This window comes from Anomaloglossus baeobatrachus, chromosome 9 (assembly GCF_048569485.1).
Source record: "Anomaloglossus baeobatrachus isolate aAnoBae1 chromosome 9, aAnoBae1.hap1, whole genome shotgun sequence".
Classification (NCBI taxonomy): domain Eukaryota; kingdom Metazoa; phylum Chordata; class Amphibia; order Anura; family Aromobatidae; genus Anomaloglossus; species Anomaloglossus baeobatrachus.
The window spans coordinates 91,500,458-91,513,882 of record NC_134361.1 but is presented as its reverse complement, the minus strand read 5'-3'; the positions used below and the strand labels follow the sequence as shown (position 1 = coordinate 91,513,882).

Here is a 13,425-nt window from a genome sequence, read left to right as displayed (position 1 = left end):
TCTTGGCGAGGTTAGCTGTAGGCTAAGGTAAATAGGAGACCAAGATTTTTACAGTATACTGCAAGTATATAGTACAAGCAATCACAGATTCAAGTCCCCTTGTTGGACTAAATAGTAATATGAATAATATGAGGATGTTGGGCACTACAGCACAGGGCTGTGTAGTGGAGCCGTACTCACAGATTCTAGCAATCAGCTGTTCCAAGACTTAGTTTTGCCGTCCCAGGTGGTGCTCTGCTGGCAACGTGGTCAAGATCAGGAAAGTTCAAATATAAGAAGAAAGCGGCAACTCACTCTAGTAGATGGCGATTCCTTTATTCTGCCAGTGCAGACATTAACACGGAACAACGGGGAGGAGGAAGTGGTGTGGGGGCGACAGACGGACGACAGCCGTTTCGCGCTGTGGCTAGCGCTTTGACGCAGCATAAAGGAATCGCCAACTACCAGAGTGAGTTGCCGCTTTCTTCTTATATTTGAACTAAATAATATAAGTAATATAAAAAGTTAAAAAGATATTTAATTAAAAAAAAAAAGTAAAAATTTAAATCACCACTCTTTCCCCAGTTAAAAATAAAGAAAGGAAAAAAACAACATGTTTGTAAAAGTCTGATCTATCAAAATATATAATTAATTAACTCATATGGTAAACACCGTAAAGAGAAAAAAATTAAATTGGCAAAACTCCAGGTCTTTTTATCACATCACCAGCCTAAAAAAAATGTTATAAGAAGCAATCAAAACATCATACATACATGAAATTGATATCACTGAAAAAGGCTCAAAGCGCAAAAAAAAAAGCCCTTATTCAGCCCCATCAACAGAATTTGTTTTACAAAATGTCAACACAAAGCATTATCATCGCTTAATTAGAAAAAGAATTATGCCTTTCTAGTATCACCATAATTGGACTGACCTGAACAACTATTCCCCTCCTAAATAATTTTATCCCACATTTTTTTACTACTTTCTAAGTCAAAATTAATATAATTCAAAACTACAGCTTGTTGTGGTAAAAACAAACTGTTGACGGAAACATGAAAAAATATAGCTTTTGTTAGAAGGTAAGAAAAAAAAATGAAAGCTCAATAATGAAAAATTCCCGAGTTCTTAAAGAGGTTGTCCACTACTTTTACATTGATGGCCTATTAATTTAAACAGGAGGCTGATGTGCAGTACCCGGCCACCGCCGCTATCAGTTGACTGAGTAGCCCCAAAATTGATCATTTCCAGCTGCCGCTAGCACTGAGAACTGCTGATTGGCAGGGGTGCTGGGTGTCGGAGTCTGACCGAACAGACATTGATGACCTACCGTATAATAAGGATAGGCCATCAATGTAACAGTAGTGAGCAATGTCTTTAATGACTGAAGGAGAACTAGTATTTCCTCTACATTGCGTCAAGGGGATTGCCATTTGCTCTGCATTGATGAGGGGCAAACACCCCAAAATGGTCAATAAATCAGTTTTTTGGCATTATCCCTCATCATGTTCTAAGGCTTATTAAGGAACAGACATTGACTTATAAGTAGATAATAGTGAACCCGAACTGTAAAGTTTGGTGTTTGTACAGAACACGGGCTTTTAAAAAAATCATTGTCAAAGTTCATGAGCTATACATATGCTAATCACTCACTTGAGCATTGGGGTTCTTGGGTACACTTGCAGTGTCTGAATGGCTCTCGCTGGGGGTAAAAGCACAGTTTTGGGATGTAGTATGTCCCAAAACAAAAACCTTGCCCTCTCTCATCTGGAAATGCTCTGTATATAGCTGGCTGTTTGTGGACGAGAAGCCGAACTGCCCAATCATTGACTTTAAATGGAGTTCGGCTTCACGAACAAATTCAGGTCAAGTCCGGGTCCCAAACTGAACTTAATCTAAAGTCCCCGCTGAGCCCGGCAAACCAGGACTTCCATGGGTCCGCTCATCTCTACTTATAAGGCATCTGAAGATGAAACCAGAAGTTTACATACACTATCTAAAAAGACACATCTGCATGTTTTTCTCACTATCTTATATGAAATCAGAATAAACCTTTTCCATTTTAGGTCAATTAGGAACCAAAATTATTTATATTTGCCAAATGCCAGAACAATGAGAGAGAAAATGTTTTAAGGCATTTTTATTACTTTCTGCAAAGTCAAAATCCCTCTCTCTCATTATTCTAGCATTTGGCAAATATAAATAATTTTGGTTCCTAATTAACCTAAAAGGGTAAAGGTTTATTCTGATTTCATGTCAGATAGTGAGAAAAACATGCAGATGTGTCTTTTTTAGCAAGTGCATGTAAACTTCTGGTTTCAACTGTACCTCTCATACTGTTACGTCACTGCCGGAGTCTGCTCCAGCGACTTCTGCTCCGATCGCCAGGCGAAGCTGTGTTCCTGCCGTGGATGGTGCTGGTGATCGGAGAGGAGTCGATGCCAGCAGCACCGGTGGGCGCAGGCTCCGATCATCCCCTGGGCTGGGTTATCTTGGGATCTGCAGTACCGCTGGCTGACTGTGGGTGGCGTGTGTCTTCCAGCTGGAGTTGCCAGTGTTCAGCTACAGCTAATAAGAAGAAACCACATCCTTCTTATTCCCTCTCTTGCCACATGACCACTGCCAGAGATAGTTCTGATTTCCTGGCTCCTGTTCCGCCATATTCTGTTTTGTGATTCCTGTGTGCTGACTTCTGTGTGTTTTCTGACTACCCTTCTGCCTGCTGTTTTTGTACCTCGCTGCCTGATCCTGATTTGACCTCTGCTCCGTTTTCTGATTACGTCCTTGTCTACCGATTCTGTCCCTGTTCTACTATTCCTGGTTTGACCCTGACTGACGAAAACTCTTTCAGACTGCAGCCTTCCACAGGTAGTGATCTCCAGGGCCCTGTGTACTTCCAAATCCCTATATAGGGGTTAAAGGGTTTCAGGGTTTTGGGGGTCCTGCTTGGTCCCTCTAGTCTGTCCATTACATCCCCCCTGAGTCTGTTGATCCAGGCAGGCATTACATATAGGCAGTTATTTGCAAAATAGCTTCTTCGAGACCTATCTTAAATAACTATTAGCCGGTAATGCTACTATGACTGCAATATTATTTTCAATAGACAAGTGAACATTATTTGTTTCTAGGCTAAGACAGAATTTTTTTTAGCATTAGCCTTAAATGGCTGTGCTAAACAAGGAAATGAACTAAAATGTACACCTTTAGGGGTATTTTTGCTATTAATTCACAATGTTTCCAAGATACTTATTAGACATTGTAAATATATTCCACAAACATATACAATAAATTCTACTTCACAGCCTCTGCAGGCCTTCCCATAAGCTTTTTTTCCCCCCCTAAACCTGTGTAAATGTTAGTGTAGTGTCAGTGTGTTAATATTCTCAACTACTGCTGCTTTCTCTGGGATCCAGTGATGCTGGACGTGCTGTGGTCGTCTTTTCGTTAATGTCACCACTCTTCAGATTCTCCGGGTCATGCTGTGCTCTGTGTGACCCAAAAGTGATTCTTAAAGCGTATGCCTATGGATTGTCAGAACGAGGCACCATATAGTTACATTGTAAATTAGATCTGCGGCTCAGACATAGAGTCCAGTGTAATCCAGAGTCTGAATACCCATGATATGACACTGAAGAGGATCGGACCAGCGCTGGATCTGGAGAAGACATTGATCGGTGAGTATATGGAACGGAAGAACTGACACAACGCTACACTAACATTTGAACAGGTTTAGGGGGAAAAAAGTTATTGGGAGTGCCTCATTAACTTTGAGATATGCAGAGGGGGCATTATTATTATTATTATTGAAAGGCTAAAATATTCTTCTGTTCCTTTCTCTAGGATTTGAAATTTCTGAATATCAGAAGAGGCAAGCAGCAATGACTGTGCGGAAAGTAAGCAAACAGAAAGGTAAGTAATGAAAATATTTTTTTCCTTTCTGCCATCTTCAAATGCTCTTTCACAAATATACTTGGCCGAGCCTTAAGAAACCTTAAAGGGGTAGTTTGAAGGCTGAAGAAATTTCAATCTACAGTAAATCCCTATCTATTTCCCCAATTTAAACTAATTTCTAATTTGTCTGTATTACAAATTCCCTACCCTTCCCTAACTACACTATCTAACTACAATTATTTTTTCACCGATTTCCTGTCTGATGTCATTTCATTTCAGAATCCTAGTGTATGATGGGATACTCAAACAAAGCATCATCAGAGCAGGGGGAAGAGGCTGCTGCCACTATCACAGCATTTCTCCTCTCCCTGAAATGAAACATCATCAGTAACGCTTGTTTGAGGGGCTGCTCTGTCCCTCCTTGCTCGTTGCTCAATCTGCACAGTGACAGCGCTCACTCTGTTGCCAACTCAGATCAGTAGAGCCGGCAACACAGAGCAGCACACACTACAGCGGGCTTTACACGCTGTGATCTCGCTAGCGAGATCGCAAGCGATCGTACCCACCCCCGTTGGTTGTGCGACACAGGCATATCGCTGCCCGTGTCACACAACCTTGCTTACGCCCATCACACGGACTTACCTGCCCTGCGACATCGCTCTGGCCGGCGAACCACCTCCTTCCTAAGGGGGGGGTCGTGCGGCGTCACAGCGACATCACACGGCAGGCGGCCAATGGAAGCAGAGGGGCGGAGATGAGCGGGACGTAAACATCCTGCCCACCTTCTTCCTTCCGCATTGCCGATGGAGGCAGGTAAGGAGATGTTCGTCGCTCCTGCGGTGTCACGCACAGCGGTGTGTTCTGCCGCAGGAACAAGGAACAACATCGCTAACATCCTGAAAACGATTTTTTGTTTCTGGACAAGCTCTCCACGGCAAATGATTTTGCTCTCTTTTGCGATCGTTTAAGATCGCTCTTAAGTGTTACATGCTGCGATCTCGTTAATGACGCCGGATGTGTGTCACAAACAACGTGACCCCGACGATAATTCATTAACGATATCGTAGCGTGTAAAGCCCGCTTACCAGTCTGTGCAGAATGACCAAAAGCATTCAAAGACCAATGACGTCACTTGCATGGCCAGCACAGATCTCTTAACACCACCAGGTACTTTGGGCACTCTAACAGCTCTGTGTTGCAGGCTTTACTGATTTGAGCTATCAACAGTAAATGCTGTCACTGTGCAGATTGCACAAAGCACAGTGAGCAGGAAGTGACAGAGCAAGAACAGAGCAGGGAGGGACAGAGCAACCTTTCAAACAAGCGTCACTCATGACACTTCATTTCAAAAAGGAGCAAAGACTGTGTCAGTGACCACAGCCTCTGCCCCCTGCTCTGATGACGCTTTGTTTGAGAATCCCATTATGCACTCTTTAGATACCTGGTCAGGTCGGCAGAGCATGGCGGCAGTCTGACTAGACAACATGGTTGTAGCTCCTTTTAAATTTAGTTTTATACCATGTTGTTTATAAATATCTACATCCATTTGTTTTTAGTCTTTTTGCAAGTCTTTTCTTGCCACTTGTCTGTAACTACAGTATAATAATTAGTACTTTCTGCGTCTTGCTATATTTGTATGGATGCATACTGTTTTATCATAGCTTGTTCATTTTTATTTCAAGTGAGGTCTGCCAAAGAAAGACAGGGAGGAAATGTCCTGGGGGTGATATGTTTTTATAGGCAAGGCTTGGCACAAAAAAGCTTGTTCTGGTCTTTGATACCACTATAAATAATTCTGTTCTGCACAGCGCACTGTTTTATTTTTATACATGCAGCAATAATTGTGATTTGCCTCGCTATAGAAAAGTTTCAACACCTTAGTTTAATTGAAACACAAATAAAAGCAAAAATAATAAAATAAATAAGTAATTGTTACCGGCCTCAGCTAAGTGTGCAATCCCCTATGTCTCAATGCCTCCTGTTGTCACCTTTTAGAGAAGTATGCTATTAGATTAACTCTTTAATTTGAATCACAAATCCCTCTGGTAATAAAAGGGGTTACGTATTATGAGCACTTTGAAGTGTAATGGCACACATGATGCGTAAGGAAAATGGCCTCTGCAGACAAACCGCAGGACGTTCCTCTGAGGGTACCCATGTGTCGGAGCATTACTAGTAAGTGTGTCTGCCGCATTTATTGCACAACTGGGATCTGCAGGGAAAGTCCTTTGGCTAAAGCGGCTTAGCGTTCTGGCTTCAGCTGTAATCTTAGCTGCTCCTTAAAGTCAAAGAGTAATGAGATCTATTCTAGCTACTGTAGATCCCCACATACAGATGGTTCTTATTTATAAATTGCTTGTTAAGAATTTTGTATGAGAAAAAGAAAGTGCGCAAAATAGGGTCTTACTGTGACAAGGTGAGACGTTGGGATATGGTTGTGCTCACCTGGGAAGGTTGTGCTAGACACACAACCACTGGAAAAACCTCGAAACCACAGCTGCCGCAGCCCCGGAACTGTGGGTGCTTCAAAGAGCAAGCTGGAGGGGTTAAAGCCGCGCTGACATGGGACAAAGATGAATGCAGGATCTTATTTAACGCATTTCGGAGTAACCTCCCTCTTAAGAGTTGTGAATATCCTGATAAAGGAGGTTACTCAAATAAAGTAACATCTCAAAGATCCTTCATTCATCTTTAACTCCTCCAGCTTGCTCCTGTTAAGAATTTTAGCAGTGTACAAAAATACTAATTCCTTGAAGGGGTTGTCCACTTCTTGACTTTTGAATACTCCCAATGTGCAACATAAAATTACAAAAATAAAAGCATACTTACCTCCCAGACCGGTGCTGCTACTTCACTCCTAAGTGCTATATATCCTCATCGATTATGTCCTGTGGGCACTGCAGCCTCTCAGATGACCCCTCTGCTGGTACTGTGAAGGCTGCAGCCCATCACCAGTCTCTGATAGGCTGCAGTGCTTAGAGAGTCAATGATTGAATGTTCTCAGTGAGAGGAACAAAATGATAATCTTGGGACACCTTTTAATGGCTAACTAAAATAAAGTGATGTTACAAAGCAAGCTTTCGAGACATCTCATGTCCCTTCATCAGACATGGTATGACAAAATATCTGAAGAAACACAAATATACAATACAAATAAAACATACAATCATTTCTCAACTGTCTAACACGGTACCAAAACCTTTTCACTTGTAACTAGAGAGTCAATGTCACAAGATTGCGGGAAGATGCAGCAGTGGAGCAACGCCAACAATCTGGGAGGAAAGTATGATTTTTTTTCATGCTGCACACCTGGAGCATTCAAAGGGGGTTACCCAATATGGGACAAACCAATATGTTTTTCAAAATAACAAATAGAAAACGATCTCACCTTTCCAATTTGCCGCGGTTGACTTGGGGCCCTGCCAGTCTTTGCTTGACTGTTTTCAGTGACGGGCCTGCTGCAGTCAGTCTCAGGCACCACCCTTTCCATGACTTTTGTCCAAAGCCATAACGTACTTGTACCTCCATTGTTTGCATGTTTTTACATGCATTCCATAGCTAGATCCACTCTAGAATTTTCCTGTGCTTGTTTTAACAATATATTTTACAAAAACTGAAGCAATGTAAAAGAATGGCCCAAGGAATTATGAATCTAGCCATTGGCCATATGGAAACTTGGACGATATAAGTCTATATTTATAGTGGACTCCAGGATTCCTTCCATCATTATCGTTACACAAGCATGCTTATATAAAACTAGAAGGTGGCCCGATTCTACGCATCGGGTATTCTAGAATTTACGTATTGTGTAGTTCATGTATGATTTTTGTTATATATATATATATATAGATGTTGTTGTGTGTAGTTACCAAGTGTTTGTGTAGGGCGCTGTACATGTTCTGGGTGTTGTCTGGGTGTGGCGGGGGGTGAGAGCGGTGTTGTATGTGTGTTGCGTTGTTTGTGGAGCGCTGTGTGTCTGTAGCGTTGTGTGTGTGTGTGTTGCGCGGTTTGTGTGGGTGTGGTGTGTTTTGGGGGGAGGTATGTTTTGTGCAATGTGTGTGTTGTGCGGTATGTGCGTATATTTATGTATGCCGCGGTGTTTGTGTGTTGGGTGTTGTGTGTGTGCGGCGTTGTCTGTGTGTGTGGGTGTCTGTGTAGGGCGGTGTTTGCGGTTCCCAGTGTGTGTGTGGTGTGTTGTGTGTGTGTGTTGGGGGGAGGTGTGCACCTCCCATCGTGCTCCATCCCCCATGCTGCGCACCCCCCATCGTGCCCCATCCCCCATGCTGCGCACCCCCCATCGTGCTCCATCCCCCATGCTGCCCACCCCCCATCGTGCTCCATCCCCTATGCTGCGCATTCCCCATCGTGCTCCATCCCCGATGCTGCGCACCCCCCATCGTGCTCCATCTCCCATGCTGCGCACTCCCCATCGTGCTCCATCCCCCATGCTGCGCACTCCCCATCGTGCTCCATCCTCCATGCTGCGCACTCCCCATCGTGCTCCATCCCCCATGCTGCGCACCCCCCATCGTGCTCCATCTCCCATGCTGCGCACCCCCCATCGTGCTCCATCCCCCATGCTGCGCACCCCCCATCGTGCTCCATCCCCCATGCTGCGCACCCCCCATCGTGCTCCATCCCCCATGCTGTGCACTCCCCATTGTGCTCCATCCTCCATGCTGCGCACTCCCCATCGTGCTCCATTCCCCATGTTGCGCACCCCCCATCGTGCTCCATCCCCCATGCTGCGCACCCCCCATCGTGCTCCATCCCCCATGCTGCGCACCCCCCATCGTGCTCCATCCCCCATGCTGCGCACCTCCCATCGTGCTCCATCCCCCATGCTGCACACTCCCCATCGTGCTCCATCCCCCATGTTGCGCACTCCCCATCGTGCTACATCCCCCATGCTGCGCACCCCCCATCCTGCTACATCCCCCATGCTGCGCACCCCATCGTGCTCCATCCCCCATGCTATAATAGTTCTCCTATTATACTCAGAGAGGAGTATAATAGGAGGACTATAATAGGAGGAGTAGTCCTGGGGGGAGAGGAGTATAATGCCGGCTCCCTGCACATGTGTACCGGGATCCGGTGTATGCTGGTAACTATGATACACATCGGGTAACCAAGGGACCTTAGTTACCCGATGTGTATAATGGTTACCAGCGTTCACCGGCTCCGTCACGATCCCAGCATCGCAAGGGTATGTCTGGCACTGCTGGGATCGTGACGGAGCCGGTGTATGCTGGTAACTATGATACACATTGGGTAACCAAGGGACCTTAGTTACCCGATGTGTATAATGGTTACCAGCGTTCACCGGCTCCGTCACGATCCCAGCATCGCAAGGGTATGTCTGGCGCTGCTGGGATCGTGACGGAGCCGCTGTACACTGATAACTATGATACACATCGGGTAACCAAGGGACCTTAGTTACCCGATGTGTATAATGGTTACCAGCGTTCACCGGCTCCGTCACGATCCCAGCAGCGCAAGGTTATGTCTGGCGATGCGTGCGGAGGGCGGGGCGAGCAGCCAATCCATGCGGAGGGCGGGGCCAGGCTGAGGCGAGCGACCAATCCGTGGGGGGGTGGAGGCGAGGCGAGGCGAGCGGCCAATCCGTGCGGGGGGCGGGGCCATGGCGAGCCCAGCGGCCAATCAGCTTTGTGTCACCGTAAGGACACAATTTTGGAGCAAGACAGACAGACAGACAGACAGACAGAATAAGGCAATTATATATATAGACTAGAAGGTGGCCCGATTCTAACGTATCGGGTAGTCTAGCAAGTGTATGTAGGTTAGCAGATTGAATAATAAGGTAATGAATGGACTGGATGGGTTAGGTTTAATTTAGTATTCTTATAATTGTTTATTGGTTTTAAAATGACAAACAACAGAAGGAACAGTTTTAATAGATGAGTCTAATGTTTAATGATGTCCATGGCTTGTAATGAAAGAAGGCCATGAACAGTGTAAAGTTAAGTAAAAATATGCTGATGCTGTGATGTGGCCCAATGCTGGTATGTGCCACCATGGTGCAGCCACCATCCTGACATGTGCCCCCATCCTGCAGGGTAATGTATGAGGGGGGGGAAGTGCCGGGGACTGCATGGCTGGGGACAGGTGACTATCCAGGGGTGTGTGTTCAGTGTATACATGCGGAGGGCGGAATGCGGGGGGGAGGGGCGGAGCCGAGTGGGGTAATGTGTGCGGGGGCAGAGTGTGGAGGAGTGGAGCCAATTGGGGCCACGGCGCTGAGGACGTCAGTGCTGGGGACTGCATGGCTGGGGACAGGTGACTATTCGTGTGTGTGTTCAGTGTATACATGCAGAGGACGGAGTGCGGGGGGGTTGGAGCCGAGTGGGGTAATGTGTCCGGGGGCGGAGGAGAGCGGTGGGTATGTGTCGGCTGGGTTGCCGGTGTGGGCTCCTGGGGGTGCAGCACTCACCGGGGAGTCGGGGCTCGGTGTGGGTGCGGGGAAAAGTGTCAGGCCCGTAGTTCAGGCTGTTCAGTTAGCTGAGCCGTTGGTCGCAGGCTCTTTAGCGCGCGCGGTGTGGCGACAGATGTCACTGTAATGACTTCATTTTGGAGCAAGACAGACATACAGTCAGAATAAGGCAATTATATATATATATAGACAATGGTGGAGCACGCGCCATTAGATCTTGCGTTAGAAACTCTCTATTTCCAGGTCTGCATTAGATTTTCGACCTGTCATTTTCAAATACTCCATGCCCCCATAAATAAAAGATGGCATCTGCCATCTATACAAAGTATGCAGTGGAATCATCTCTACTTTGATCAGTAAGGTGTGTAAAATGTTTATCTTCTGCGATTCCCTGAGTGCTATACCCTGCCTTTGTAGCAAGCCCTCTTATGCTTTGCATTGAAGCCGGGTGTTAGGGAGAATCCCAGCGGTTCAGGCTGCAGTATTTCTTCGTTTTGTATCCATGATGTGTTCTCAGACACTCAAACAGCCTGCAATATTTATAAGGGAGAAATGCTTGGGCAGCTGCTCGCTGCATGAATACAGGAGGCACGTGGCACTCACATGTTCAGGAGCGAGGAACTTGGCAGCACGGATTGTATCAAATGAAACTTTAATTTCCCCCTGGGAAAAAAACAGGCGTCACTTGCAGAGGGTTTTACTCTTTTACTCTTTCTATTCTAAGAGGATGCCCTAATTCTTATCTCTGGAAACATCAGTTCTCTGTGCTAAATAAATACTTGCGCTAAGAAATGATATACAGTAGTTACGTGACACACAAGACAGTGTCCTCGGTACCAGACACGTTTCTCCTTGAGGGTCAAACTTCTGTTCAATGGAGTCATCAAAATATTATACAAAGATGAAAGGATGTCATAGGAGATCAGAGGTGCTGGTAGATATACAATTATATTTGCGGTAATTGCACAATACTAGGCCTACACCGCTGGGTTATTTGGGTCTGTAATCTGGTGGATATTGTTTTCTATTGGCCAATTTTTTTTGGGGTACATATCCATTTCACATACTGAGTACTTGCCACCTTCTAGGGTCTATCATCATTAAATGTTTTCTTTATTGACTCAAATTTTCATTTTTTTTATAAATCAAAGCCCTTAAAGGGGTGTTTTTCACTACTTTTACTTTGATTGCCTATCCTTAGGATGTCTAATCTGATACCCCGCACTCTTGCCAATCAGCTGTTCCTGTTGCAGGCGGTGGCAGCAAGCAACTGGAAACGCTCAGTTCCAGAGCCGCTCCATCACCTGCTGCTGGGTACTGCACATCCGCGTGAAATAAATAGGGGGCAGATATGCAGTACCCGAATGCGGCTGCTGTCAGAAGATGGGTGTCACGGCTGTCTCTGTGCATTATGAGACTAGTGACAGATTCAGGACTTCAGAGTCATTTTCCATTCTTGACTCTCAATATGAAACATGTTTTCCTTTCCTTTGGCAGTTGTAGGGTTAATTTTAGTATTCCTTGCCAGCAAGCAGGCTAATTACCAGCTCAGTTGTTTCTGGTTTGAGACCACTCACAGTCCCTTTATATACCCTCTGCTACCAGCAGAGGGTGCTGGTTATTCTCTTTGCCATTTGAATGCTGAACCTGAAGGAGGCAGGAGCTGCTTATACTCTCTGTCAAAGTTGCTGTGGTGGCTGCAGTCTTGGAGCTGACAGCAGCAGGCTGTTGTTGTGTTCCCCCTGTTTGTCTTCCATCCCTGGTGTGGAGCGGTGGGGCTAGCGTGCTTCACCTGTCCACTCCCTAGCCAGGGATTATTGTAGAGTCATCTCAGGGTTTCAAATATTCCTGCTCTGCAACAGGTGAGGAAAATGTATAGGGACCGGCTAGGAGTGCAGAGTACAGTTGCCGGTAAGTAGAGCAGGTGTTTATCTTCCCTCTCACTAGGACTAGGGACCACAATTGTTTAAGTGTCCCTGGTGTACCCCTTGTTTGCTGTTGGTGTACCCCTTGTTGTTGTGTCTCTTGCCTCATCCCGGACCCTCCCCAAGTCCATGCGTGACAACGAGGCAGCTCTAGAACTAAGTATTTCCAGCCGTCTGCTGCTGGCACCAGAAACAGCTGAATGGCAGAGGTCCCGAGTGTCAGACCCCAGCTGATGAGACATTGATGGCCTATCCTAAGGATAGGCCATCAATGTTAAAGTAGTGGACAACCTGTTTAATTCAAGTATTGACTTACATTTCCATTGCAATTGCCGTAGTAAGTAAATGCATATGAATAGTGAGCCGCACGCCATCGGCAGTGATTCTGCTATGATAAATTCTTGCATAAACAGACACAATACATAATTTGATTTCTGTTGGCGATTGTTACATATTCATTTTCTATACACTCCAAGCAAAGAAACCACATAATTAATGTCTCATTGTATAATTTGCTGTTACTATTTAGCCTTTATGTCTTTTCTTCCCCTGTGACTCCATGTGTAAGGATACTGCCCTCTAGCATATTAAATGATAACAGAGCAAACAAAAACTAAAAAAAAAAATGATATATTATACCTAGTTTTGATGCTCGGGCAATGAGAAGCTACTTAATAAAATAATTGTGGGTAACCTAATTCTTAAAGGGGCCTACGGTGCCTTTTCTGCCACTCGTTCTAATACATCTAGACGTGGCACAGTACGTCTGAGTGGTGTCCTGCACTTTGTAATCACTTTAAGCCATTAAGCTTTCTTGATTTTAATCTTAGCTCAATTTGCCTCTCAGAAAGAACATAATTTGAGTTCCCTTTCAAGTGAGAGCCATTGAGACTTTGACCTTTTAGTCCAAAAGGATTTTAAAGCCAGAATATTTCCAGTTCCTAGAAGGTCTGTAAGACATCATCGCACAATCGCATATCTTCAATTCTGTATCATCAAACGTTTCGGTAGAATTTAGGACACATTTTGACCAGCGGAGATTAGTTTTCACAGTAAAATAAACCATGGATTAATCTGCCTCTGCTAGTGATGGCTGATACCTGCAGCTGCCTAATAGATCTTTATATAGAATCTAAATCGCTCACACCATCCAAAGTCCTGTGACATTTTTTAAACTTT

At 45.1% G+C, this 13,425-nt stretch overlaps 1 protein-coding gene across 6 annotated transcripts in view; it reads left to right on the top strand.

The window, feature by feature from the left end:
* ARHGEF9 (Cdc42 guanine nucleotide exchange factor 9) overlaps positions 1 to 13,425 on the top strand; it is a 602,462-nt gene that overhangs the window by 568,428 nt on the left and 20,609 nt on the right. For all 6 annotated transcript variants that reach the window (XM_075323881.1, XM_075323882.1, XM_075323884.1 and 3 more), the window contains one exon: positions 3,820 to 3,888. In XM_075323881.1, coding sequence (XP_075179996.1) covers positions 3,820 to 3,888 — 69 coding nt within the window. The remainder of the gene's footprint in view (positions 1 to 3,819; positions 3,889 to 13,425) is intronic.